The sequence below is a fragment of the Mustelus asterias genome, chromosome 2 (genome assembly GCF_964213995.1).
Source record: "Mustelus asterias chromosome 2, sMusAst1.hap1.1, whole genome shotgun sequence".
In the NCBI taxonomy this organism is placed as follows: Eukaryota; Metazoa; Chordata; class Chondrichthyes; order Carcharhiniformes; family Triakidae; genus Mustelus; species Mustelus asterias.
The window spans coordinates 133,572,422-133,599,287 of NC_135802.1; the positions used below are offsets into that span (position 1 = coordinate 133,572,422).

The window sequence follows — 26,866 nt, forward strand, 5'->3', positions numbered from 1 at the left end:
GATTAATGGGGGAATTCTCCCGTCCCGCCCGCCATGGGAATTGTAGCGGGCGGGGGCAGGCCACACAAAGGTCCATTGATCTTGGGTGGGATTCTTCGGTTTCTGGGCGAGCACGGATGGAGAATTCCACCTTAAATCTTATAACAGCATTCATTTCCCATCAGTGGATTGACCAGATAACTCAAGTCACAAATGCATAAATAACAGGACATCCTGTGTCAACATATAGGTCTAACTTCCGACTACGGACAGGGAACTCCACTGGAAAGTTGCATTCACACCGTCAATGGACATCCTCATCACTGGTATGCACTCAGAAAATTTACACCAAAATCAGTTTCTACCATATTGTACGATTCAAGTGGGTCTTAGATTTAAAGCGTACTGATGAAATAAGTGAAGTTTTGTTTTCTCAGTGCCATTTAGAACATAGAAAAACTACAGCACAAACAGGCCCTTTGGCCCACAAGTTGTGCCGAACACATCCCTACCTTCTAGACCTACCTATAACCCTCCATCCTATTACGCTCCATGTACTCATCCAGGAGTCTCTTAAAAGACCCTATTGAGTTCGCCTCCACCACCACTGCCGGCAGCCGATTCCACTCGCCCACCACCCTCTGTGTGAAAAACTTACCCCTAACATCTCCCCTGTACCTACCCCCCAGCACCCTAAACCTGTGTCCTCTTGTAGCAGACATTTCCACCCTGGGAAAAAGCCTCAGAGTCCACCCGATCTATGCCTCTCAACATCTTATACACCTCTATTAGGTCTCCTCTCATCCTTCATCTCTCCAAGGAGAAAAGACCGAGCTCCCTCAGCCTATCCTCATAAGGCATGCCACTCAATCCAGGCAACATCCTTGTAAATCTCCTCTGCACCCTTTCAATCTTTTCCACATCCTTCCTATAGTGAGGCAACCAGAACTGAGCACAGTACTTCAAGTGGGGTCTGACGAGGGTCTTATATAGCTGCATCATTATCCCCGGACTCCTAAACTCAATCCCTCGATTGATAAAGGCCAGCACACCATATGCCTTCTTAATCACCTCCTCCACCTGCAGGGCCGATTTCAGAGTTCTACGGACCCAGACCCCAAGGTCCTTCTGATCCTCTACAGTACTAAGAGTCTTTCCCTTTATATTGTACTCCTTCATCCCATTTGACCTACCAAAATGGACCACGACGCATTTATTTGGGTTGAAGTCCATCTGCCACTTGTCCGCCCAGTCTTGCATCCTATTTATGTCCCTCTGTAACTTCTGACATCCCTCCAGACTATCCACAACCCCACCAACCTTCGTGTCGTCGGCAAACTTACCAACCCATCCCTCCGCTTCCTCATCCAGGTCATTTATGAAAATGACAAACAGCAAGGGTCCCAGAACAGATCCCTGGGGCACACCACTGGTGACCGACCTCAATTTAGAAAAAGACCCATCTATACCCACTCTCTACCTCCTTTGGGCAAGCCAGTTCTGGATCCACCGGGCAGCAGCCCCTTGGATCCCATGCCCTCTCACTTTTTCTAGAAGCCTTGCATGGGGGACCTTATCGAACGCCTTGCTAAAATCCATATAAACCACATCTACCGCCTTCCCTTCGTCAATGTGTTTAGTCACATTTTCGAAGAACTCCACCAGGCTCGTAAGGCACGATCTGCCCTTGACAAAGCCATGCTGAGTATTCTTGAGCATACTAAACCTCTCTAAATGCTCATATATCCTGTCCCTCAGGATCTTCTCCATCAGTTTACCAACCACTGAGGTTAGACTCACCGGTCGGTAATTACCTGGGCTATCTCTATTCCCCTTCTTGAAAATAGGAACCACATCCGCAATCCTCCAACACCTCTCCCGTCTCCATCGACGACGCAAAGATCATCGCCAGAGGCTCTGCAATCTCTTCCCTCGCCTCCTACAGCAACCTGGGCTACATCCCATCCGGACCCAGCGACTTATCTATCTTGATGCCATTCAAAGATTCCAGCACAACCCCTTTCTTAAAGTCCACATACTCAATCCTTTCAGTCCACCGCACGCCCGCAGTACATCCACCCAGGTCCTTCTCCTCTGTGAAAACCGAGGCAAAATACTCATTGAGCGCCTCTGCCATTTCTACTGGTTCTGTACAGACTTTCCCGCCTTCACCTTTTATTGGCCCTATTCTGTCACGTCTCATCCTTTTACTCTTCACATATTTATAGAACGCCTTGGGGTTCTCCTTAATCCTACCTGCCAGGGCCTTCTCGTGACCCCTTCTGGCTCTCCTAATTTCCTTCTTTAGTCCCTTCCTACAAGCCGTATACTCTTCTAAATCCCTATCTTCGCCAAGCTCTCTGAGCCTTTTGTACGCTTTCCTTTTCTTCTCGACTAGGTCCCGCACAGCTTTCGTGCACCACGGTTCCTTTAACCGACTAACGCCTCCCTGTCTGCTCGGAACCTTGTCCTGTAGAACTCTAGACAGACATTCCTTGAAAAACTGCCACCTCTCTTCAATACATTTCCCCGAGAATACCTCCTTCCAATTTACTCCTCTAATTTGCTGTCTAATGTCTTCATATTTCCCCATACTCCATATAAACACTTTCCTAGCTTGCCTGATCCTCTCTTTTTCCAATGCAAGCCTAAAGCAGATAGAGTTATGATCGCTATCCCCAAGATGCTCTCCCACTGAGAGATCTGACACCTGTCCAGGTTCATTGGTCAGTATCAGATCAAGTACAGCCTCGCCTCTTGTAGGCTTGTCCACATGCTGTGTCAGGAAACCCTCCTGAACACACCTAACGAACTCTTCCCCATCCAATCCCCTTACCCTAGGGATATTCCAATCTATGTTTGGGAAATTAAAGTCTCTCATCACAACAACTCTGCTATTACTGCATCTCTCCAGGATCTGTTTCCCTATCTGCTCCTCCACCTCCCTGTTACTACTGGGCGGCCTATAGAAAACTCCCAGCAAAGTGACCGGCCCCTTCCCACTCTGAACTTCCACCCACAGAGACTCGGTGGACAATCCCTCTACAGCATACACCTTCTCTACAGCTGTGACACTTTATTTATTCTCTATTGTTGGAATAGTTTCTGGAAGTATCATTGCTTACAGTGTAATATAAACACAATGACATGCTAGTCCACTACCATTTTACTCCAAATAGGAAAACTCTATGAAAATACTTTATTGTATTTTTCTCCTATACTAATTCGTACAAAAATGTCTTTTTCCCTCCGGATCATTTTAGTCTGCATGTAAAATGATATTTAAAAAGATTTACTTACTCTCAGCTAGCCTCCCAATCGAAGCCACCTTTTTGGCGCCACTGCCCAGGTCTAGGGAACAAAATTACATTAAACGGGAACTGGGTGGTGCAGTAAATTAGAATACTGTCCTTTTATTTACCAGATCTGGATTCAAATTTCAGCCCAGCTCAAAGGAGAGAAAAATTTCTCTCCGTCAGCTGCAAGCGTACTGGGTAGTTTCAATTCTGCAATTCTCATCACCAAATCAGCACTGCATTTAAGACCCAAGGACATGAGAAGATTGGGAAATTTGCTGATGCAGAAGGCATTCCTGATGCCATGAGGAAGGAGTGGAGTTACATACAGGTTTTATCCTACATCTAACCTCGAACAAACTCAATGCCAAGATTGAATGCAAATTCTAGGAATAAGTTCTGCTCTGCAGAATCAACATTCTTTTACTTACTGAGAACAAAACACACCTTTCTGCAACAAAAAAGGTCTGCTACAGTGAGTCTTGTGTGTGTATTCAGTCCTTCACTTTTACCTAAAAACAGGAGATTGTTCTCTCTCACCATGGGACATGGAAAGGCAGCAGATGACAGAGGGGTGGGGTAGTGAGAAAGAAAAGGGGGTTGGCATCAGCTACTGGACATTGTTGCCTTGGTTTTAGAAACTGCAGGCTACTTTTCAGTAACCTGGTGTTATTCGGAGGACATGCCTTAAACAACGAAGCAGATTATGTTTTCCAGGGAGACTTCTTTCCCTCTCAGCCAAAATCTCCAAAATACATTATCTGGTCAATAATGTGTTGTTTGTTAATCTCAAAACTAGATAATTCCTTTGTACTCACCCTTCTTGGCAAGAGCTGCAGTTTTCTTTGCAGTGCTGCTGTCAGCTTTTTTCACATTTGTTGCTTTAGTAATTTGTGCCTTCTTGCCTTTGGGCACAGCTTTTGGTGTGGATTTCTCTTTCTTAGACACTTTCTTGGGTGGCTGAAAAAAATTGAATGGATTCTCAATGTTTTCTTAAATATTTGGTGTCTGTGGTTTATAGTTCGTACTTTAGAGCAACTACACAATCCTTTTTTAATAAAACTGTATAGAACTGTGGATATTTTTACTTAATTATAAAGCCTGTTTTAACAGAATTAATTTAAGATCTGATAAGAATTTTGACCAAATTAAAGCAATAGTCCTCTTTAACTGACATTAACTGAAAACTTTTCACCAGTTAAAAATGTAATGGGAACGCTGTCCTGACATGGCCTGCATGCAGTCCAAGCAGATTACACAGACTGCAATACATCCCAGCCAGTCTTTGACTTTATTTCCTAGACTGTGACTAACGAACTAAACCCGATCTGTTGGTTGCTCTAGCTAATTTGTGGCACGAAAGTGAAAACTATCAAGATTAGATGATCACAGATGGATACAAATGAGGAAAGTCTCAATTTGATCCCAATCTTTTCATCCAAACATTTCTGGGAATTTAGGGTTTTGCCTCCACTCCCTGTAGGAAAATCTATTCTATGTCACTCGCTACCAAAACAAAGCAACCTCACTGTTGATCACAACACTGAAAAGACACTATTTTCTGACATCACTCAAACTTTACTTTTGCAGTTTGAACCAGTGACCTTGTCAGGATACATCAAGCAACTGACTCGAGGTTTACCTTTTCTATACAGTTTATGATGATCTTCATCTGTGGCAGTGGAACAACAGAATTCATAGAAACCCTACTGTACAGAAAGAGGCCATTCGGCCCATCGAGTCTGCACCAACCACAATCCCACCCAGGCCCTACCCCCATATCCCTACATATTTTACCCACTAATCCCTCTAACCTACACATCTCAGGACACTAAGGGACAATTTAAGCATGGCCAATCAACCTAACCCGCACATCTTTGGAATGTGGGAGGAAACCGGAGCACCCGGAAGAAACCCACGCAGACACGAGGAGAATGTGCAAACTCCACACAGTGACCCAAGCCGGGAATCGAACCCAGGTCCCTGGAGCTGTGAAGCAGCAGTGCTAACCACTGTGCTACCGTGCCACCCGTGTGACATTGGATGCAGCCATTTGGCCCTGCGTATCTGCATCTGCTTTCCAACTGAGCATTTCACTTAGTGGAATTCTCCTGCCTTCTCCCTGTAACCCTGTACATAACTATTTGAAAAGGAACAGTCTAATTCCCTTTTGAATGCCTTGATTGAACCTGTTTCCACCACACTCTCAGGTAGTGCATTCCAGACCTAAACCACTCACTTTTCATAATTTCTTTGACAATTACTTTAAAATTGGTGCCCCTCATTTGTGATCTTTTACATGTGAGAACAGTTTCATCCCTTCTACCCTGTCCAGAGCCCTCTTGATTTTGAATACCTCGATCAGACCTCCTCAGCTTTCTCTTCTCCAGAGAAAACAGACCTAACTTCTCCAATTCATCTTCATACCTGAAGCTCCTCATCCATGTAACCATTTTCATGAATCTGTCTACACTCTGTCCAATTCCTTCACATCTTTCTTAAAAGGGTCATGTCCAGAACACTCCAACTGAAGTCATGTTGATGACAAGTTCACCATTGCATGCTTGCTCTTGTAATCTATGCCCTATCAACGCCAAAGGGTTCCAGTTAGACTTCAGCACTAAAGAAAATGAATACTATTTTCAAGTGGACAGAGTTGGTACAAGTGACTGGCAGCAACAATGTTGTCATGAACACTGGCTAAAAAAGAGACTAGTTTTCAGTGCAACCATTGTAGTAGTCCATAAGACTAAAGAAACCTGTGGGATATTTTTAAAGCAAGAAATCTGGAGGTTCTGTAAAAGATTTTCAAAAGAAAATTGAGAGAACTAATGTAAGCAGATAGTGAGCAATTCAAATATCAGAGACAAAGTCAAAGGTGATAGAAGGAACAAAGAGTAATAGAATTAAGAGGTTGGAATAGCTTCACCAGAGACACAACTAGAGTTAACATTGTACTGTTCTAGTGAGAGGCATGTGGTGAAAAAAAAGTTAAATTATATTACGTTTTGGGGGAAGAAGGGTGGGGGATTGGAACCAGAGAGTTCAAATGCCTTGTCCTCTCTATAGAATTCATCACTTTCAAAGCAGACCTTACCTTAAAGACTAGGTTAGGTTTTTATTATCGGCCCATCTGCTGATCAGAGATTTGAGAATCTAGTTAATATACATCATCTGATATAGAGGAATTAAGTGAGATACAACTGACACAAACCTCCACTTCTTCCTCCGCATCACTTTCATCTGAAGATTTTTCCTTTCCTTTCTTTTCCTCTTCTTCACTGCTTGATTCATCTGTGAGAATTTCTTCCACGGTTGCTGCCTTGGATTTTTTCTTGGACCCAGAGCTGCTGTGTTCTTTCTTGCCACCCTTTGGACGTTTCTTTTTAGGTTTTGGTAGTGACTGTGAAATATATATTTTAAAGAGACTTATCGAAACACTGCACCAAGGTTACGTTGACAAACTATGCAATGTTTATATTTGAATTAATAATTAGATTAATAAAAATTAATAATGGCACATGCACACTACAAATATCACAGCGCACATACCAGACCAGGCACACTACAATACCAGACAACTATTCACAAATGCTGCATCACACTTTTTTATTCATTTACAAGATGTGGGCTCCGCTGGCTAGGCCAGCATTTATTGTCCATCCCCAGCTGTCCTTCAGAAGATGGTGGTAAGCTGTCTTCTTGAACCGGAGGTGCTGAGGGGGAGAGAATTCCAGGATTTTGACTAAGCAACAGTGAAGGAACATTGATATGTTTCCAAGTCAGGACAGTGAGTGACTTGGAGGGGAACCTCAAGGTGTCTCCTGTCCCTGTCCTTCTAGGTGGTAGTGGCAGTGGGTTTGGAAGATGCTGCCTAAGGAAGCTTGGCGAATTAAGTTGAAGTTTATTTATTAGTGTCACAAGTAGGCTTGCATTAACATTAATGAAGTTACTGTGAAAATCCCTTTCATACATCCCAAATTCCTTCCATACATCTTGTAGATGGTACACATGGTTGCCACTGTTTGTCGGTGATGGAGGAACTGAATGTTTGTGGAAAGGTAGCAATCAAACGGCTGCTTTGTCTTGGATGACACTGAGCTTCAACTGTTGTTGGAGCTGCACTCATCCAGGCAAGTGGAGAATATTCCATCACACTCCTGACTTGTGTCTTTGATGGTGGATAAGCTTTGTAGGAGGTCTGGAAACTGCAGGATTCCTAGCCTTTGATCTGCTCTGGCTGCCATAGTATTTATATGGCTAATCCAGTCCAGTTTCTGGTTAATTGTAACCCCCAGGATATTGATAGTGGGGAATTCAGCGATGATAATGCAATTGAATGTCATGGGGCAATGGTTAGATCCTCTTGTTGGAGATGGTCATTGCCTGGTACTTGTGTGGTGCGAATGTTCATTGCCAATTGTCACCCAAGTCTGGATATTGTCAAGGTCTTAGTGCATTTATCATAGAATCATAGAATCATAGAATCCCTACAGTGCAGAAGGAGGCCATTCGGCCCATCGAGTCTGCACCGACCACAATCCCACCCAGGCCCTACCCCCACATATTTTACCCGCTAATCCCTCTAACCTACACATCCCAGGACTCTAAGGGGCAATTTTTTTTAAACCTGGCCAATCAACCTAACCTGCACATCTTTGGACTGTGGGAGGAAACCGGAGCACCCGGAGGAAACCCACGCAGACACGAGGAGAATGTGCAAACTCCACACAGACAGTGACCCGAGCCGGGAATCGAACCCGGGACCCTGGAGCTGTGAAGCAGCAGTGCTAACCACTGTGCTACCGTGCCGCCATTTGGGCATGAACTGTTTTAGTAGCAGAGGAATCACAAATGGTACTGAAAATTGTGCAGTCATCAGTGAACATCCCCACTTCCGACCTTATGATGGAAAGAAGATGAAGCAGTTGAAGATGTTGGGACCAGGACACTACCCCAAGGAATTTCTGCAGTGATATCCTGGAATTGGGATGACTGGCCTCCAACAACCACAACCATCTTCCTTTGTGCCAGTTTGGTTCTAACTAGCAGAGAGTTTCCCCCTAATTCCCATTGACTCCAGTTTTGCTAGGGCTCTTTGGTGCCATACTCAAATGCTGCCTTGATGTCAAGGGCAGTTACTCTTACCTCACCTCTGGCATTCAGCTCTTTTGTTCATGCTTGAAGCAAGGATGTAATGAGGTCAGGAGCTGGGTGACCGTGACGGAACCCAAACTGAGCAGCCACAAGCAGGTTATTGCTGAGTAAGTGCCGCTTGCTGGGGTTTGATGATGCCTTCCATCACTTTACTGATGATGAAGAGCAGGCTCATGGGGCAGTAATTGGTCAGTTTGGATCTGGACTGTTTTGTGTACAGGACAGATCTGGGCAATTTTCTGCATTGCCAGGTGGATGCCAGTGTTGTAACTAAACTGGAACAGGTTGGCTTGGGGTATGGCAAGTTCTGGGGCACAAGTCTTCAGGGCGTTTACTGGACTGTCAGGGCCCATAGCCTTTGCAGTATCCAGTATCTTCAGCGGTTTCTCGATGCCACATGGAGCGAATCGAATTGGCTGAAGACTGACATCTGTGATGTTGGGGACATCCAGAGGAAGCCAGTATGGATCATCCACTCAGCACAAGATTGTTGCCAAAGCTTCAGCCCTTATCTTTTGCACTGATGTGCTGGGCTCCTCTATCATTAGGGATGGGGATATTTGTGGAGCCTCCTCCTTCAGTGAGTTGTTTAATTGTCCACCACCATTTACAGCCAGATGTAGAAGGACTGCACTCTTAGATCTGATCCACTGATTGTGGAATCACTTAGCTCGGTCCATCACTTGCTGCGTATGCTGTTTGGCATGTAAGCAGTCCTGTGCTACACCAGGTTGACACCTCATTTTAGGTATGCCTGGTTTGCTCCTGGCATGCCCATCTGCATTCTTCATTGAACCAGGCTGATCCCCTGGCTTGGAGGTAATTGTAGAGTGGGGGAAATGCTGGGCCATGAGGGTACAGATTGTGGTCGAGTACAATTCTGCTGCTGCTTATGGCCCACAACACCTTATGGATGCCCAGTCTTGAGTTGCTAGATCATTATTTATATATAATGAATGAAAAATTTAGGAGCCGAGTTTCATTTTTAGGAACCATATAGATGAAAATCAGAAGGAGGCCAAGGCAAGAATACTTTTTCAGATGTAAAATTATTGCCCCTCTATTAGACGGCCCAAATGAGCTGGTTTGTGGAAGCTTTTACATTTCATCATGCTAATTGTTAGTAGGAGCTTGACACAGACTATCCAGTGCCATTTCAAACACACTTTGGGTGCAATCGAGAAATTGTGGCCAAAGTGGAAAGTCGAAGAAATTTTATAAAAACAAAAGAGATTCACAATGAGTCTAATCAGTTTTTTGTGGAATACGCTGGGGAAGGAATGGAGATTTAGAAAGAAATGTTTAGCAGGGAGTGCTCTCTAATCTTAATATAAAACTAAACAGGCAGACAGGGCCTTGATTAACATTTCATCCTGAAGGATATTACATACCAACTATGAAAAAGGCCACTCAAAACCAAAAAAGACTTGGTTGCTCTCAGACAATTAGTCACCAGGACACCTGTTAAAGCCACTGTAGTACACTCTTCTCAGCACTAGCATCTAACAGAGTGCTAATGCTATGCAAAAATAAGTAGAATTTAATAAAAATCACAAATACAACTAACTTCCTGGCTCCATTTATAACTACTCTAGATTGTGCAGTAAAATTGATGAATACAAGGTTCAGATGGCTCGATTGAGGGTTACAAGTTAGCAAGGAATGAGCTGAAAAAGGGGCTTAGGAGAGCTAGGAGGGGACACGAGAAGTCCTTGGCGGGTCGGATCAAGGAAAACCCCAAGGCTTTTTACTCTTATGTGAGGAATAAAAGAATGACCAGGGTGAGGTTAGGGCCGGTCAAGGACAGTAGTGGGAACTTGTGTATGGAGTCAGTAGAGATAGGCGAGGTGATGAATGAATACTTTTCTTCAGTGTTCACCAAGGAGAGGGGCCATGTTTTTGAGGAAGAGAAGGTGTTACAGGCTAATAGGCTGGAGGAAATAGTTGTTCGGAGGGAGGATGTACTGGCAGTTTTGAATAGACTGAAGATCGATAAATCCCCTGGGCCTGATGAAATATATCCTAGGATTCTTTGGGAGGCAAGGGATGAGACTGCAGAGCCTTTGGCTTTGATCTTTGGGTCCTCACTGTCCACGGGGATGGTGCCAGAGGACTGGAGAGTGGCGAATGTTGTTCCTCTGTTTAAGAAAGGGAATAGAAATGACCCTGGTAATTATAGACCGGTTAGTCTTACTTCGGTGGTTGGTAAATTGATGGAAAAGGTCCTTAGAGATGGGATTTACGACCATTTAGAAAGATGCGGATTAATCCGGGATAGTCAGCACGGATTCGTGAAGGGCAAGTTGTGCCTCACAAATTTGATAGAATGTTTTGAGGAGGTAACTAAGTGTGTTGATGAAGGTAGGGCAGTTGATGTCATATACATGGATTTTAGTCAGGCGTTTGATAAGGTCGGCTTATGATGAAAGTGAGGAGGTGTGGGATAGAGGGAAAGTTGGCCGATTGGATAGGTAACTGGCTGTCTGATCGAAGACAGAGGGTGGTGGTGGATGGAAAATCTTCGGATGGGAGGCAGGTTGCTAGCGGAGTGCCACAGGGATCAGTGCTTGGTCCTCTGCTCTTTGTGATTTTTATTAATGACTTAGAGGAGGGGGCTGAAGGGTGGATCAGTAAATTTGCTGATGACACCAAGATTGGTGGAGTAGTGGATGAGGTGGAGGGCTGTTGTAGGCTGCAAAGAGACATAAGTAGGATGCAAAGCTGGGCTGAAAAATGGCAAATGGGTTTAACCCTGATAAATGTGAGGTGATTCATTTTGGTAGGACTAATTTAAATGTGGATTACAGGGTCAAAGGTAGGGTTCTGAAGACTGTGGAGGAACAGAGATCTTGGGGTTCATATCCACAGATCTCTAAAGGTTGCCACTCAAGTGGATAGAGCTGTGAAGAAGGCCTATAGTGTGTTAGCTTTTATTAACAGGGGGTTGGAGTTTAAGAGCCGTGGGGTTATGCTGCAACTGTACAGGACCTTGGTGAGACCACATTTGGAATATTGTGTGCAGTTCTGGTCACCTCACTATAAGAAGGATGTGGAAGCGCTGGAAAGAGTGCAGAGGAGATTTACCAGGATGCTGCCTGGCTTGGAGGGTAGGTCTTATGAGGAAAGGTTGAGGGAGCTAGGGCTGTTCTCTCTGGAGCGGAGGAGGCTGAGGGGAGACTTAAAAGAGGTTTATAAAATGATGAAGGGGATAGATAGAGTGAACGTTCAAAGACTATTTCCTCGGGTGGATGGAGCTATTACAAGGGGGCATAACTATAGGGTTCGTGGTGGGAGATACAGGAAGGATATCAGAGGTAGGTTCTTTACGCAGAGAGTGGTTGGGGTGTGGAATGGACTGCCTGCAGTGATAGTGGAGTCAGACACTTTAGGAACATTTAAGCGGTTAGTGGATAGGCACATGGAGCACACCAGGATGATAGGGAGTGGGATAGCTTGATCTTGGTTTCAGATAAAGCTCGGCACAACATCGTGGGCCGAACGGCCTGTTCTGTGCTGTACTGTTCTATGTTCTCATACAATGGCCAAGTTATATAGCGAGCTTTGCCTCGTTTCAAATGCCGTAAATACAAGTGTAAAAGTCAAATTTTTGAGACCGCACTGACTGTGTGGAGTCTGCACCTTCTCCCATGTCTGCATGGGTTACCTCCTACAGTCCGAAAGACATGCTGGTTAAGTGCATTGGCCAAGCTAAATTCTCCCTCAGTGTACCCAAACAGGCGCCGGAGTGTGGCGACTAGGGGATTTTCACAGTAACTTCATTGCAGTGTTAATGTAAGCTTACTTGTGACACTAATGAATGAACTTTAAAACTTTAAAGCCAAAGTCATGGGGCTGACATGACATTTTCTGGGAATTGATACACAAGCTTGATTCAGGCAAAAAAAAAGGGACATTACGATAAAGCAAAAACCAACACTGAAGAATTCAAATTATTTAACATTCATTTTATAACATTACAGCAAGTCCCTACTTAACACTGACTCACTGTTAATGTCAATATATCCATTTACCATCACCAGTTTCACTTTAACATTGCTTGCCATTGATCTCCTCTTCCGTGGCTTTTCTCAGCATGCTTACACCAAATGCCCTCAGTCCTGTTCTGAACTCACACTGATGTCCTGGCCTCCACTGCATGGCAGGTGGTTGGTGCAGGGATTTCAGCTGCTACCTGAAACAATCAACCTCTGCCACTTGATGTCACCTGGTCAGTCTAAAAATACTATAGGTGGACGTACTTTAAATATTGCATTGTATATTGTATTTCTTTTATATTCAGTAATACACTTATTTTGCAAGTTATTTCAGCTAGAAATGTACAGTGCTTTATACGATATAGTATTTCAACTTGTATATTTTTTCCTGGGCGAGAAATGACCAAAGGAACCTAACTCTGGCTTTAACATTCCTACGGGAACCTATGATTCACTTACAATCATGTCCCTTACAATCATGTCCCTTAAATTCATAATTTTTCAGGAACACAACAACTTTAAATGAGGATCCCATGTACAGATTATGAAAATGTCATCCAACTTAACATAATTAAATATGCACCATAATAAATTAACTACAACACCATGTTGAAATCCTACAAAATTGCAAACACCATCTGAATCCCTGAACAATTTATCCCAATAGTCTGGCAGTATATCACATGGATCTTAATGTTCATCATCTGTAGCAATGGTAACTCTGGCATCATTACAAATATTGTCCTTGGTACAGCCAAGTATAGTTGATGCTCTAAATATTATAAATGCTTTTTGAACTGTACTAGACCATTCCATGTAATGCATGACCCATTGACACAATGTTAACAGTGAGTGTGTTCATATTTGACCTTCGTGATTGCTTGTTTTCAGCATCCAATTGTTCTACATCTTTTGGATACTATCCTCAAGAGGTTTATTTATGCACATGTCCAAGAGCTGAACAACATTCATTCATAAGACCGCTCAGAATATCTGCTATGTTGGTGTTGGTTAACCTCATATCAGACTACATCGTCAACAAGGTGGGGTCTGAACATGTCCCAGATGAGCAAACTTCGTAGTCCTGCTGATTTCAAATTCCAGACTTCTGATCGATTTCTTGTGATGGCCTTCAGCCATACAGCCTTTTGTTAACATGGATGATAACGGCATTCTGAAATTTTTCTTTGGCTGAAGTTTTGCATTCAAATATCACATCGACTTTAATTTGGTTGGTATCATCCTCCATACAAGATGGAACCAACGTGAACCTCATCTTTGCATGGCCATCACCTTTATAAGAATTTCACCACCACTGCCCCCACCCCCAAATCTTGGTGACAGTCCGGTTTGCTGACATGTCAAACTAGGCCAATCAATACACATTCTTCTTTGCTATCAGATGATAAATGGTGGAATTTTATGATTTTACCATAGGTCAGGTGACAGACTGAATTTTGTGTTTTCCGACAGAGTATTCAATCCTCCTGCCTTTTCAATAATCTTGTGCACCACCTGGCACTGGCTGTGAATTCTGGAATAAAATCTTTCTTTGCTTCTGAAGGCAGTTCCAGATGGCTCTGTAGGTGATTTACAATTTTGCCAATGCTTATTATCCACCATCTTTTTCTCCAGATGAGGCCAGTTGCCTAGTCTCTCTCTGCTAATACATCTATCCAATAAGCTAGAAAACATACTGAAGAATATCTTTCATATATTATTTTCTTTCATATATTAAATTCTCCCGCTGCTGCACTATTATTTATCTTCTCAGCAAATGCCACACCTTTATTTTAACTTGAATTGGGTGCTTGTTATTCTTTCTCAATAGCATCATGACAGACGTCAATTGGCTGGGAGATTGCAGCCAGAATTGGTAAAATCTAAACACACCCACACGTCCCTTCAAATTAATGAACTGTGGTAATCACTGGTAAATAATTAATAATCACAATAGTTCAATTTCTGAAAAGCTAGGGCTGACTTTTACATTAAGTGTACGAAAAGTTCTTTCTGGGACCAAAAGTCATGGAGTTGACTTTTACATAAGTATATACAATAAATAGTATTTGATTTCAAAATCTCTACCTTGCCAGATGCTCTGGGCTTCATCAGGAAGTTCAAAATTTTTGATACTATTTCATCTTTTGTGCCTTTTCTCTCCAGGTCCAGAACAGTACAAATCACCTTCAGTACTGAAATTGGATTCCTACAAGTATATGGTACAAAAAGAAAACAAGCCATCTGTAGCAAATATAAACACAGCAGTACATGTGTGAACTCTAGGGAAAAGCAGGAGAAAAACTTCAGCACCAATGCTTTTTAGAAAACAACAAAGTGCATTTAAGGCCATTTCTATAGAATCGTAGAAGATGCAGGAGGCCAGTTGGCCCATCAAGACTACATTGACCACAATCCCACCTAGGCCCTATTCCCGTAACCCCACATATTATTTACCCTGCTAATCCCTGACACTAGGGTTAATTTAGCATAACCAGTCAACCTAACCCGCATATCTTTGGACTGCGGGTGGAAACTGGAGCACCCAAAGGAAACCCACATAGACACAGGGAGAATGTGCAAATTCCACACAGACAGTGACCCAAGGCCAACTGGTCCAACAATGAAACTGATATTCTCATGTGAAAAGGTATCCACTTTCAATTGCAGACTTTTTATTATACCTGGTCCAATAAGTGAGAAAGTCCCAAATTTCTCCAGTACTTGGGTCTCTGATGTTAATGATCAGAATTATGATTCTTCTCCGAACTGTTTTCCAAGCTTGAATGTCTCCCTTGTTACAATGAACAAAACTGGACATAATGCACATAATCTCTGGTTAAACCACTGCACTGTTTTCAGCAAGGCTTGATGTGGAGATGCCAGCGTTGGACTGGGGTAAACAGAGTAAGAAGTCTCACAACACCAGGTTAAAGTCCAACAGGTTTATTTGGTAGCAAAAGCCACTAACTTTCGGAGCGCTGCTCCTTCATCAGGTGAGTGGGATTTCAGTTCACAAATAGGGCACATAAAGACACAAACTCAATTTACAAAATAATGGTTGGAATGCGAGTCTTTACAGGTAATCAAGTCTTAAAGGTACAGACAATGTGAGTGGAGAGAAGGTTAAGCACAGGTTAAAGAGATGATCTTCCTCCCAGGGGGAGGATCGCAACAGACACCTCCGGACGCTGAAAGATGCCCTTATAAGAACAGGATATGGCGCCCGACTCATAGATCGACAGTTCCGACGCACCACAGCGAAAAACCCACCGACCTCCTCAGAAGACAAACACAGGACATGGCTGGCAGAGTATGCTTCGTCGTCCAGTACTTCCCCGGAGCGGAGAAGCTACGACATCTTCTCCGGAGCCTTCAACGTGTCACCGATGAAGACGAACATCCTGCCAAGGCCATCCCCACACCCCCACTTCTTGCCTTCAAACAACCGCACAACCTCAAACAAACCATTGTCCGCAGCAAACTACCCAGCCTTCAGGAGAACAGTGACCACGACACCACACAACCCTGCCACAGCAACCTCTGCAAGGCGTGCCGGATCATCGACACAGATGCCATCATCTCACGTGAGAACACCATCCACCAGGTACACAGTACATACACTTGCAACTCGGCCAACGTTGTCTACCTGATACGCTGCAGGAAAGGATGTCCCAAGGCATGGTGTATTGGGAAGACCATGCAGATGCTACGACAACGGATGAATGAACACCACTCGACAATCACCAGGCAAGACTGTTCTCTTCCTGTTGGGGAACACTTCAGCGGTCACGGGCATTCGGCCTCTGATCTTTGGGTAAGCGTTCTCCAAGGCGGCTTTCACGACACATGACAGCGCAGAGTCGCTGAGCAGAGACTGATAGCCAAGTTCCGCACACAAGGACGGCCTCAACCGGGATCTTGGGTTCATGTCACACTATCTGTAACCCCCACGACTTGCCTGGGCTTGCAAAATCTCACTAACTGTCCTGGCTGGAGACAATACACATCTCTTTAACCTGTGCTTAACCCTCTCTCCACTCACATTGTCTGTACCTTTAAGACTTGATTACCTGTAAAGACTCGCATTCCAACCATTATTTTGTAAATTGAGTTAGTGTCTTTACATGCCCTGTTTGTGAACTGAAATCCCACTCACCTCATGAAGGAGCAGCGCTCCTAAAGCTAGTGGCTTGTGCTACCAAATAAACCTGTTGGGACTTTAACCTGGTGTTGTGAGACTTCTTATTGAGCAAGGCTTCCAGCTCTGACTTATGGTTTACCATTTTGGTTATATAGTTAGCATAATTTCCTTTGTTGGTAACTATACCACTGTGGTTGGAGATGCCGGGGATCAAATCTACTGAAATATTCTACTGAAATCTAATCAAATCAACTGAAATTTTCATTTCAGTTTGTTGTTTGAAAGCATGTTCTCAAACTATTTTATCAATGCTATGTTGAGTAGCAGGAAATCCTGATCAGACCTAGTCCTGTCAACGTGACTTCAACCACAAACAGCTCCAAACACCTGTTATTGATGATTATTCGTGACTTAATACTTCACTTCACGATCTCTATTTCAGTAAAAAGAGGTAAGCAGCTACTTTGTAAGGTAATAAACAGCTTTTCTCACTTTCTCTATAAAGAAAAATGACAATGGAATGAAGGGTCCCCATTTCAACAGTTTTGTCATCAGCAATGGCATCGTTGCAGATCTTTTTTTCGAAGAGTGTAATGTCCGAGTTGATGTTTAAGGACATTTCATACCAAACAAGGCTTCCATTGACTTAGTAGACATTTTATTAAAGGTTCAAATTGCTTCTCCTAGTGGACTGCAAAGAAAGGTAATTTCTTCAAAGTTTCTATGGCATCCAAGCTTGACATGCTCCATTTAGCTCTCCAGCAGAAGGTGATCTTGTAACAGAGCGAGTTTAATTATTTAACAACCTGTGTGAATTAGCTCCAACTTAAATCAATTTTGTCATTATTTCATAATTTTGGTATATTTGCATCTGCAAATATGAAAACAAATGTGAAACTTCTTTTTTTTTTAAATCACAATGCTTTTTTGGTAATTCAGTTAATGAGTAACACATTCAAATCACTCCCCATTAACTGGTTATGCTATCAGTAGGGTCTCCGATGGCTGAATTAAATGTTTAGTCACTCACTTTTTCAGTACCTCTTCTTTTTTCTTATGCTGCTCACTGCCGCTTTCAAATGAGAACCCAGTAAACAGACGAATGTTTTTTTTCAATGTGGCAAGCTAGAAAGAATGCAACAGGACACAAAAAGGTTACAGCTAATCAATAAAACTCTTTCAGGACATACTAACCACAAACCTAAATACAAAGTATATTCATTTAGCTAATGAATAGCTGAGTCATACCAACTAAGTGTCTTGGGTTTGACTCTCAGTCTGTGTTGAGTTAGCTCTGGGCTCATCAAGTTTCATTCTTAATCCCACCTGGAAGTTCCTAAATGAACTTCAGGTGAGGACAAGATCCAGTTTGACTGTGATAACATTCCGATGTTTGAACAAATCTATAATAAAGCTGCTCATGTCCATCTGGACTGTTTTGATTAATCAGTTTAAGGGGAGTGTCTGTTGGTGGTTGATGCCTGATGCACATAGAGGCACGAAGGCCATGTGGAAAACTGGAGCATGTGACACACATGTGGCTGCCAATAGAGGGGGGGAGAAGGAGAGAGAGAGAGAGATGACAGTTGAAGGTAAATGGAGTGCAAAGTTATCCTAGTTGGAGAGATTGTTTCTGTGAAGGATGGGATAGGACTCATGGGAGGAATAGGGACAGAGAGGGATGGGAATGATGGAATTGCTTAACGTGTGGCAAAATAGTATGGACAATTAATAAATTTTTCATAATGCAAAGGTTTTAGAAAAGCTGTCAGCTGATGTAAATTAATACATTAGTTTTGGTTCTGCAGATGAAGATGCTGACAGTCTATATCTCAGGAGTTTCTACACAGTCCAACACTATCAGAGATGCACTATTGCACATACTTAAGACCCAATGAAGGTGCAATTATAATGTTGCTGCAATACTGGAATCCTAAACAAGGCATGTCATGGAACACAATTGCAGGTTAGGAAGCTATTTTCTACAATAGATGTTGAAATTGTATCAGGAAGGTTGAGGAGATAGTCCTTATTCCTGAAATAATATTCAGCCCATCAGATGCAAACCTGCCATTTCAACTCAGGAGAAAACAGTTTCAATTAGACTTTCATATTTGAATGACAGTAAACAAGTCACAAAGCAACATTCTCACAAAATTTTTATTTACATCTCCAGCTCTCTTTTCCAATGCATAGTTTGATGCAGCTTTTCTGAGTGAGAAATGTTGACTCTGCTCAAGTCTTTGGTGAAAGAGTAACTGGGATTGCTGTACTTAAAAAGTACTTTTGCAACATTGCTAACTGTTACTTATTAAGGCTTACACATGCAAATGGTACCCAGTGACAAGGAGTTAGCCTTTTGAGGCTTAGCAGAAAATTTCTCCTTGCAAAAAAGAGCATATGTTTTGCCTGGTACAGTCACTGACTAACCTGGCTCACATGTGCAAAAAAAAAATCTAAACATGGGGTTCTCTCAAAAATTAGAAAACATAAAAAGTTAATTTGTTTTTACCCAACAAATGATACACAAAGTGATCACACCCAAGTAGCGAGACATTTTTTAAAAAGTGAAATGCTGTGGATGCTGGAAAAACTCAGCAGATCTGGTAGCATCTGTGGACAGAAAATAGAGTTAATGTTTCAAGTCGTGTGACTCTTTTTCCAGAGTTATTCAGATAGTTTTCGATCATCTTACCGAACCTGGCCTGTTGTATAAAATTTTGTGAAGAGATTTGAGATCTTCGGCCTTAGTTTTGCCCATGAAATACTGTATCCTCTCAATTTCTCCCAGCCTTGTGCCTCTACCTGAAAAAAAATATTAAAAACCACATTTCACTTGTGCATTCTTTTAGAATTTGCATAATGGTTCAAAGACAAATAACTAGTATTCATGTAAAATAAGATTGTCTAATGAGGTCTCTACTAATAGCTCAACTGACTAAGTCAGTGAAGAGCTGAGCGTTGAAGACAAGGAATGCTTCAATCCCCAGCCTGTGCTGAATTAGTTACCTATAGGTCAGTATTAGATCCATTACAATAGAAATTCACCATAATTTACAACACAAGTCTACAGATGTATATGGCTTGTACAAATATCCTTCTGCCCTACTGATTTAACCTTATCAGCAGATCCTGTGCTGCTCGGTGCTTCGTTGGCCTATGGGTGAGTGTGCTGCTCGGTGCTTCCATGGCCATGTGTAAAATTGCAGCAGATGGATGAGTAGGCACCGGAAAAAGTGCCCATGGCCTTGCGCTACCCTCAACCCGCCAGCCCACCCCCCGGGCGAGTATAAAATTCTGCCCGATCTTCCCTTCCAAATTCTGCAATATCTTTAAGGTTTTACTTTTCTTGCTGTAAATAACGATTTTTGGTTAACTCATTGCTTGCCATACAGAAATGAAAATGTTCTGCGCTAGTCTCAAGGGCAGAGAATTAATTAGAACTTGAGGTTAGTCAAATATTTTAATTATTTTGTGATCAATGCATCACAATGAAGCCTGTGTGTATAACATAACTGCTATCATTCCGTAGTTCAGTATGCACAGCTTTTGGCAACATCTGCAGAACTACCTTTGAAATAAATTCAATTTTAAATTGGTGCTGAATTAATAAAGTGTTTTGCAAATTAAATTGATAAGATCTCCAGGGCAATATATATAAACATGGAAATCCATAGTAGAATGTGGTCCTGGATAAAGATCTAGCTTTAAAAGTTTAAAACAAAATAGCAGAGAATGATCGTGCAAGCTATGGTGTCAAATGAGATGTATGTGTTGAGTGGTGTATTGCGGAGGTTAGTACTTGGGTTGACATATATTTATGACTGGAATGCAATAAACAACTGAGGTGGTAGAAGTCTGTGACCAGCTTCTTGGTGTATCTTAGCCACTTCAGACACAGCTCCTGGCTGAGGTGGCAGTAGAAGTGTTCTCCGAAAGCCCTAGTTTGGTATCCCTTCAACTAAGAGTCCTCCTTCTCCTTCCCCCTCTGCGAACATTTTCCTTTCTTTGTTGCCTGTGCTCCATCTCCCTGCCATGCTGCAGCTGAATAAGGACTGCAATAAAGCCCGTTTGAGTGAACAGGTATTCAGTGTTCTGCATTCTTTGGAAAAGTCCAGCAACACTTCCTTCTGACTCCAACACCTTATCAGAACTCCTCCAACAACACTGAACACACGACTTCCACCCATTCTGCAACAATGAAGGAATGTCAAAAGCATCTTACCTGAAAGTCCTGTCCTAATGCCTTTAAACTCCCTCCACCTCTCTCCCCCTGCTCTCCTCACTGCCACGCTCCCTGCTCTCCTCAACAGCACACTGCCACACCTGGGTTTTTCTCCATCTTCCTCAGGGTCCTGCAGCACGCATAGTTTAAAACTCACCGCAGGCCACAGCACACTTGCAAACTTCCCGCCACGGCACATTAGTCAGGAACCACTGATCTAGAGCTTGTGCACAGGGCACAATTTAAATGTAGAATATAGATACAGAATCCCTACAGTGCAGAAGGAGGCCATTCGGCCCATCGAATCTGTACCGACAACAATCCTACCCAGGCCCTGTTTAACCCCACATATTTACCCCGCTAATCCCTCTAACCTACGCATCGCGGGACACTAAGGGTCAATTTAGCATGGCCAATGCATCCAACACGCACATCTTTCTGACTGTGGGAGGAAACCGGAGCACTCGGAGGAAACCCATGCAGACATGGGAGAATGTGCAAACTCCACACAGAGAGTGATCCAAGCGGGAATTGAACTCAGGTCCCTGGAGTTGTGAGGCAGCAGTGTGCCGCTGCCACTGTGCTGCCCATCTGAAATTAAACTTGGAATCATTGTTATCTGTGAGGATAGTGTAGAAGTTTAAAAGGGACATAAACAAATTGATAGAATGAGCATTCAGGTGGCAGATGAAATTGAATGTGGAGAAGTGAGGCAGAAGAACATAGAGAGACAGGAGGAGGAGGATCTGGGTGTATATGTGCATTATGAGGCTGAAAGTGGCAGAACAAGTTGACAGCACATTTGCATACAATACCCGAGGTTTTATTAATAGGGATATAGAGTACAAAAACAAGGAAGATGTTACAAACTTAGGTAGAACATTGGTTCGTACTCAATTGAAGTATTGCATCCAGTTCTGGGCACCACACTTTAGGAAAGATGTGAAGGCATGAAAGTGAGTAGAAAAGATTCACGAGAATGATTCCAGGAATGAAGAACTTCAGTCACATGGACAGACAGGAGAAGTTGGGACTGCTTTCCTTGGAGAGAAAGTTGAGAGGAGCAAAAACAAACTGAAAAATGTGGGAAAACTCAGCAGGTCTGACATCATCTGTGGAGAGAGAATAGAACCAACGTTTTGAGTCAGGATGACCCTTTGTTAGAGCTGTTTTAGATTCCAGCATTTGCAGTATTTTGCCTTTATTAAAGTTGAGTGGAGATTTTATAGAGATATTCAAAATCATGAGGGGTCTGTACAGAGTAGGTAGGGAAGAACTATTCCCATTGATGGAAGGATCAAGAGCAAGAGGGCATGGATTTAAGATAATTGTAAAAAGAACCAAGGGATTCATGAGGCAAAACTTTTTTACACAGCCAGTGATTAGGCTATGGAATGTGCTGCCTCAGCAAGGTGGAGGCCGATTCAAGCAAGACATTCAAAATGGAATTTGATCATCATTTGAAAAGGAAGACTTGTGCAGGGCTACAGGGAGAAGACAGGAGTGTGGCACTGGGAGAATTGTTCCTTCGAGGAGCCAGATGACACAATAGGCTAAATGACCTCCTTCTGCGCTGTAACAATTCAATGATTCGATGATTCTGTTTGTGACATTACGGGTGTATCATGGCAGGACAAAATCATGAATATGCTGTCCTCTCAAAGGCAGGGCTCCCAACTGTGTTGGCATCAATCAGAGGCAGCTTTGGGCGACTAGGCAGGTGAACAGGATATGGGAAGTTTGCATACCAATGGGCCTTCCTTGCAGTGACGGAGCCAGAGCCAAAGCCAAATGTCCACCTGAGCCAAATGAAACACCCGAGATTCCACTTCAAGGATGCTTGCAAGTGTGACATGAAGGACCTAAGCATCATCTATAGCATCTGGGAGTCATTAGCTGGCAAAAGAGGCAAATGTGGCACCTCTTGTAGACTAGAGTGCACTACCATGACGACCAGTACTAACAGCATTCTGGCATCAGGCACCAACACCAAAAACAACAATCCACAACGTCACTTGACAGCTTCACTTTCAACATTTGTGGCAGAACCTGTCAAAGATTGGCCTTCACAGCCAGCAGCAAGGGTGCACAAAATGAAGACACTCCACCTAAATGAATAGTCTCTTGCGTGCATACCTCATATTAATACAATGATAAACACCTTCTGATAAAGCAACAAATGCCCCATTACTTTCACATAAGTCTTTTCCCACATATTATTAAGTCTTTGATTAACAACAGTATATTTCAGAACAACTCATGATTAACTTTATTTTCCTTGGAGTTCTGCTTTTACGAATCAGAACACAATAGATCACTGCATCCTTTTACCTTGCAGTTCCAGGATTTGTATCCCCATTTGCTTCACTCATGAACATACAGCACAGAAGGAGAAGAAGCCTTCTTCAGTCCACCATGTACGCTCCTTCCACAGGTCAGACACAATAATTTGCTCCATCGCAGATGCCCCATAACCCATTTAAACTGCCACACTTCTATTGCCTTGCAACAAAATCAAGCACAAAAACATCCAAGCAACTATAAAGTTTTGAAATGTTTACCTTCAGGAATACTAAACGTCTCTTTTGCAGATGGTGTCACTTGTAAAGTCAGTCTTTCCACTTTTTTCTTTTCCCTTTTCCCTTCTACAATAGGACTTCGTTCCAGTAATCCCACTGCAACATTAAAACAAACATTCCTGTAAATGAACTTTGGTTTCAAACTCTTTAAACAAAAAAGCACTGATTTATACTTTACCCCTCTCCTCCTCTTCCTCCTCCTCCTCACTCTCCAATTGTTCTTCTTTCTCTTCTTCTTTTGTGGAAGACTTGTCGGGCTTATTTCTCTTCTTTGTTCCTTCAGCTTTGTCCCCTTTTTCAACTGCAGCCATCTTTGAATCTGCTTCCACTGACATTAGAATGTCTGTCAATGTATAAAATCAGTATCAGCTCTTAAGGAACCAAGCATTAGAACATTCACAAAATGCAGAATGCACCATGACCTGCTTAAATCATAAAACTCTAAGCCTTGATTCATAACCTTTATTACAATTTTTTTCAGTCCACAATCTGAACAATTTCATCAATAGCCTTGAAAACAAACAAGAGGGACAAGTGGCAATTTCTTCCCAAAATTGGCTCTCATCATCCTCCTTTACCACCTCAAACTTTTCCAAAATTCTCAATTTTATCATGTCAACATATACTTCCACTCTCCTCATAGCTTCCACAACAACCTACACCTCCAATGTAATAAAGTGTCCTAAGATACTTCACAGGAGCACTATGAAACAAGATTACACGGAAGACATCAGCAGATATGAATATATAAACATACAAATCAAAAACAGGAATAGGCCATTAGGCCCCTCGAGCCTGCTCCACCATTCCATCACATCATGGCTGATCTGATTGTGGCCTCAATCCCACATTCCACCTATCCCCAATAACCTTTGACTCCCTCATTAGTCAAGAATCTCTCTCTCTGCCTTAAAAATATTCAGTTACTGGGTGAGATATTAAGTTAGAAAAGCTCAAGGTGGAAGATGGTAAGCCAGCCAGGAGAACACTGGAATAGTCATTGATATACTTAACAAAAGCATATATGGGGGTTTCAGCAGTAGATGACCCAAATCAGGGGAGGAGTTGGACAAAGCTGCCAGGGAAGTGGATAGAGTTGATGACTAGCAGACAGAGTGTACATCAAGAACTGACAATGACTTTGATCTTCCGATATTTAGTTGGGAGGAAATTCTTGCTCATCTATTACAGGATGTTAGACAAGCAGTGTGACGAATCAGAAATAGTAAAAGGGTTGAGAGACAGAGCTGGATGCTGTTCTGAGACAAAGGATGTTGAGGACAGATTCCTGAAGAATCCTAGAAATAACAAGGCAGGAGTGAAAGAGAAGCCATTGCTACGGATTCTCTGACCAAGACTGGAAAGATAATTGAACCAGGTGGGGTCACCCAGACAGCTGGAAGATTGTATGGTTGACCATGTCGAAGATGAAAGCTGAGAAAGATGGAGAAGTGTCATTTGCCACAGTCAATCACAAATGATTTCATTTGCACTACTTTATTAAGGATCTCTGGCCACTTCTTTGCGCCACTGCTATTCCTATCCCCACCTCTCGCATTACTTGAATTACTATTGCTTGTAACATTTAACAGGAGTGGTATCAAGCAAAATTTGGCACTGAGCCTCAGAGATATTACGACAGATAACCAAAAGCTTGTTAAAAGAAGCTTTAAAGAAGATACAGGAGGCAAAGAGGCACAGTTGTTTAGGGGAGGAACTCCAGAGCTTAGGTCCATCAATGGAAATCAGGGATGTACAAGAGGCCAAAATTGGAAGAATGCAGAGGGTTCAGAGGACTACTGGAGGTTACACAGATAATGAGGGAATAAAAACAATAAAATATCAAGAGGTTTCACAGAGCAGGAGCCATGGAACTATACAACCCCTGCAGTGCAGAAAGCAGTCGCTCGGCCCACCGAGTCTTCACTGACTCTCCAAAAGAGCATTTTACCCATTGAACCTGGGTCCCTGGAACTGAGAGGCAGCAGTGTGCCACCGTGCCGCCCCTATGACTTAACAACATCCTTACCCTAACCTCAAACACCAAGTGCAAGGAGCTCAAGGAATTCCTTCAGCTTTCATATCCAGATCATCTATGCAACCATCTCTGCCTGTTCCATTCATGGCTCCGACCCTCAAACTATCCCAGTCGCTTACCCACTTTATCTGTAGACTTCATCTGTGTAGTTTCTCTCCATATTCCATTAAAATTTATCTTGATCTAGTCAGTGGCCTTTTCTTTTCTCTCTCTGAACCTTCTCCCCATGCAACTACCTTTCCAAGCTCCCAAGTTAATTGAGTCAATGCCGCCCTCTCCTAAGCAACTTAAACTCTCCCCTACAAAACCACTATCAATATCCTTCAACTGTAATGTCACCTATCTACCTTCTCCAACTGCTGCATTACTTAAATCTTCCTTTCTAAATTTTTCCTTAACTAAGGTTCCAAAACTCAGTCACCTCCTAGATCATGTTCACCTCTCCACTAATTCCCTGTTTAATTTCACAAATCCCATGTCTGTCCTACTTTTGAGATCATTTACAATCTCACAAGCCAATCTACAAAATTTGGAGGAAAAAGTGACAAACATCTTCAAGAACGCCTGACAGTTACAAAATGCTGACAACTCGATGATTGTTTTAAAATCAGCCTCAAGTAAAAGATCCATGATCAAAGTCACTGCTTCAAGGTTAATAATTCGATGCTAATAAACATCCAATAAACCAGATGAAGATTTCTTAGATCACATTTTGTAACTCAATTTATTTTCTGTGAAATGTCTATTGCGTTATATTCACCCTGCCACCCAAACTATTTCTCTGTCCACACATTTATTCAGCAATAGCATGCATTTCAATTGATAAGTGATTCAAAATTTGCAGTTGCCAAAATTTCACCTTCCAAGCAATTTTCCCGATCCCCAGTCCTGCTGCTCACAGCGGCCTGGATATCAGCTGGTTTCTAAGCTCCCACACTAAAGGGGATAACGGGGCAATTATGCATCCTGTTTGTAAATCAAATTACTTCAGCTGGCATACAAAAATGTATTGATGTAATAATGGAAATTGATTAGTATTTTACAACACATTCACAATTAACCATGGTGAATTGGCAGCACTAAAGTTGACTGTTTCCAATTTCATTTAGTTGAAATCACCAAGGTAAGGTGGCAAGGGGAACTATCAAGGGAGAAGAGATTTATAACAGAAACACAGTAAAGTAGAAAACACTATACTACAGGCTGCTGATCTTTCTATGGCACTGGTCAATTCCAGGCTATGGAAACATTGAGAGGTTGGGAATCTGAGTGCAAAAGGATTTTTTAAAATTACAACTTTCCAAATATTTGAAAAAGCAGGACAAATCCAACCCAGCCAATTACCACCGCAGCAGTCTACTCTCCATCAACAAAATTATGGAAAGTGTCATTACAAGTGCTATCAAGTTGCAACTACTCACTAACACACAGTTTGGATCTGTCAGGGCCCCTC

General features: G+C 42.6%; 1 protein-coding gene across 4 annotated transcripts in view; it reads right to left on the minus strand.

Annotated features, from left to right (window-relative positions):
* LOC144511598 (protein DEK-like) overlaps positions 1-26,866 on the minus strand; it is a 54,853-nt gene that overhangs the window by 9,505 nt on the left and 18,482 nt on the right. For 2 of the 4 annotated variants that reach the window (XM_078241909.1, XM_078241910.1), the window contains 8 exons: positions 23,554-23,718; positions 23,358-23,471; positions 19,267-19,376; positions 17,602-17,696; positions 14,516-14,636; positions 6,490-6,678; positions 4,094-4,235; positions 3,280-3,330 (listed from right to left, as the gene is read on the minus strand). In XM_078241909.1, the coding sequence (XP_078098035.1) occupies positions 3,280-3,330; positions 4,094-4,235; positions 6,490-6,678; positions 14,516-14,636; positions 17,602-17,696; positions 19,267-19,376; positions 23,358-23,471; positions 23,554-23,718 (987 nt within the window). The remainder of the gene's footprint in view (positions 1-3,279; positions 3,331-4,093; positions 4,236-6,489; positions 6,679-14,515; positions 14,637-17,601; positions 17,697-19,266; positions 19,377-23,357; positions 23,472-23,553; positions 23,719-26,866) is intronic. The other 2 variants (XM_078241911.1, XM_078241912.1) reach the window with 1 other exon arrangement.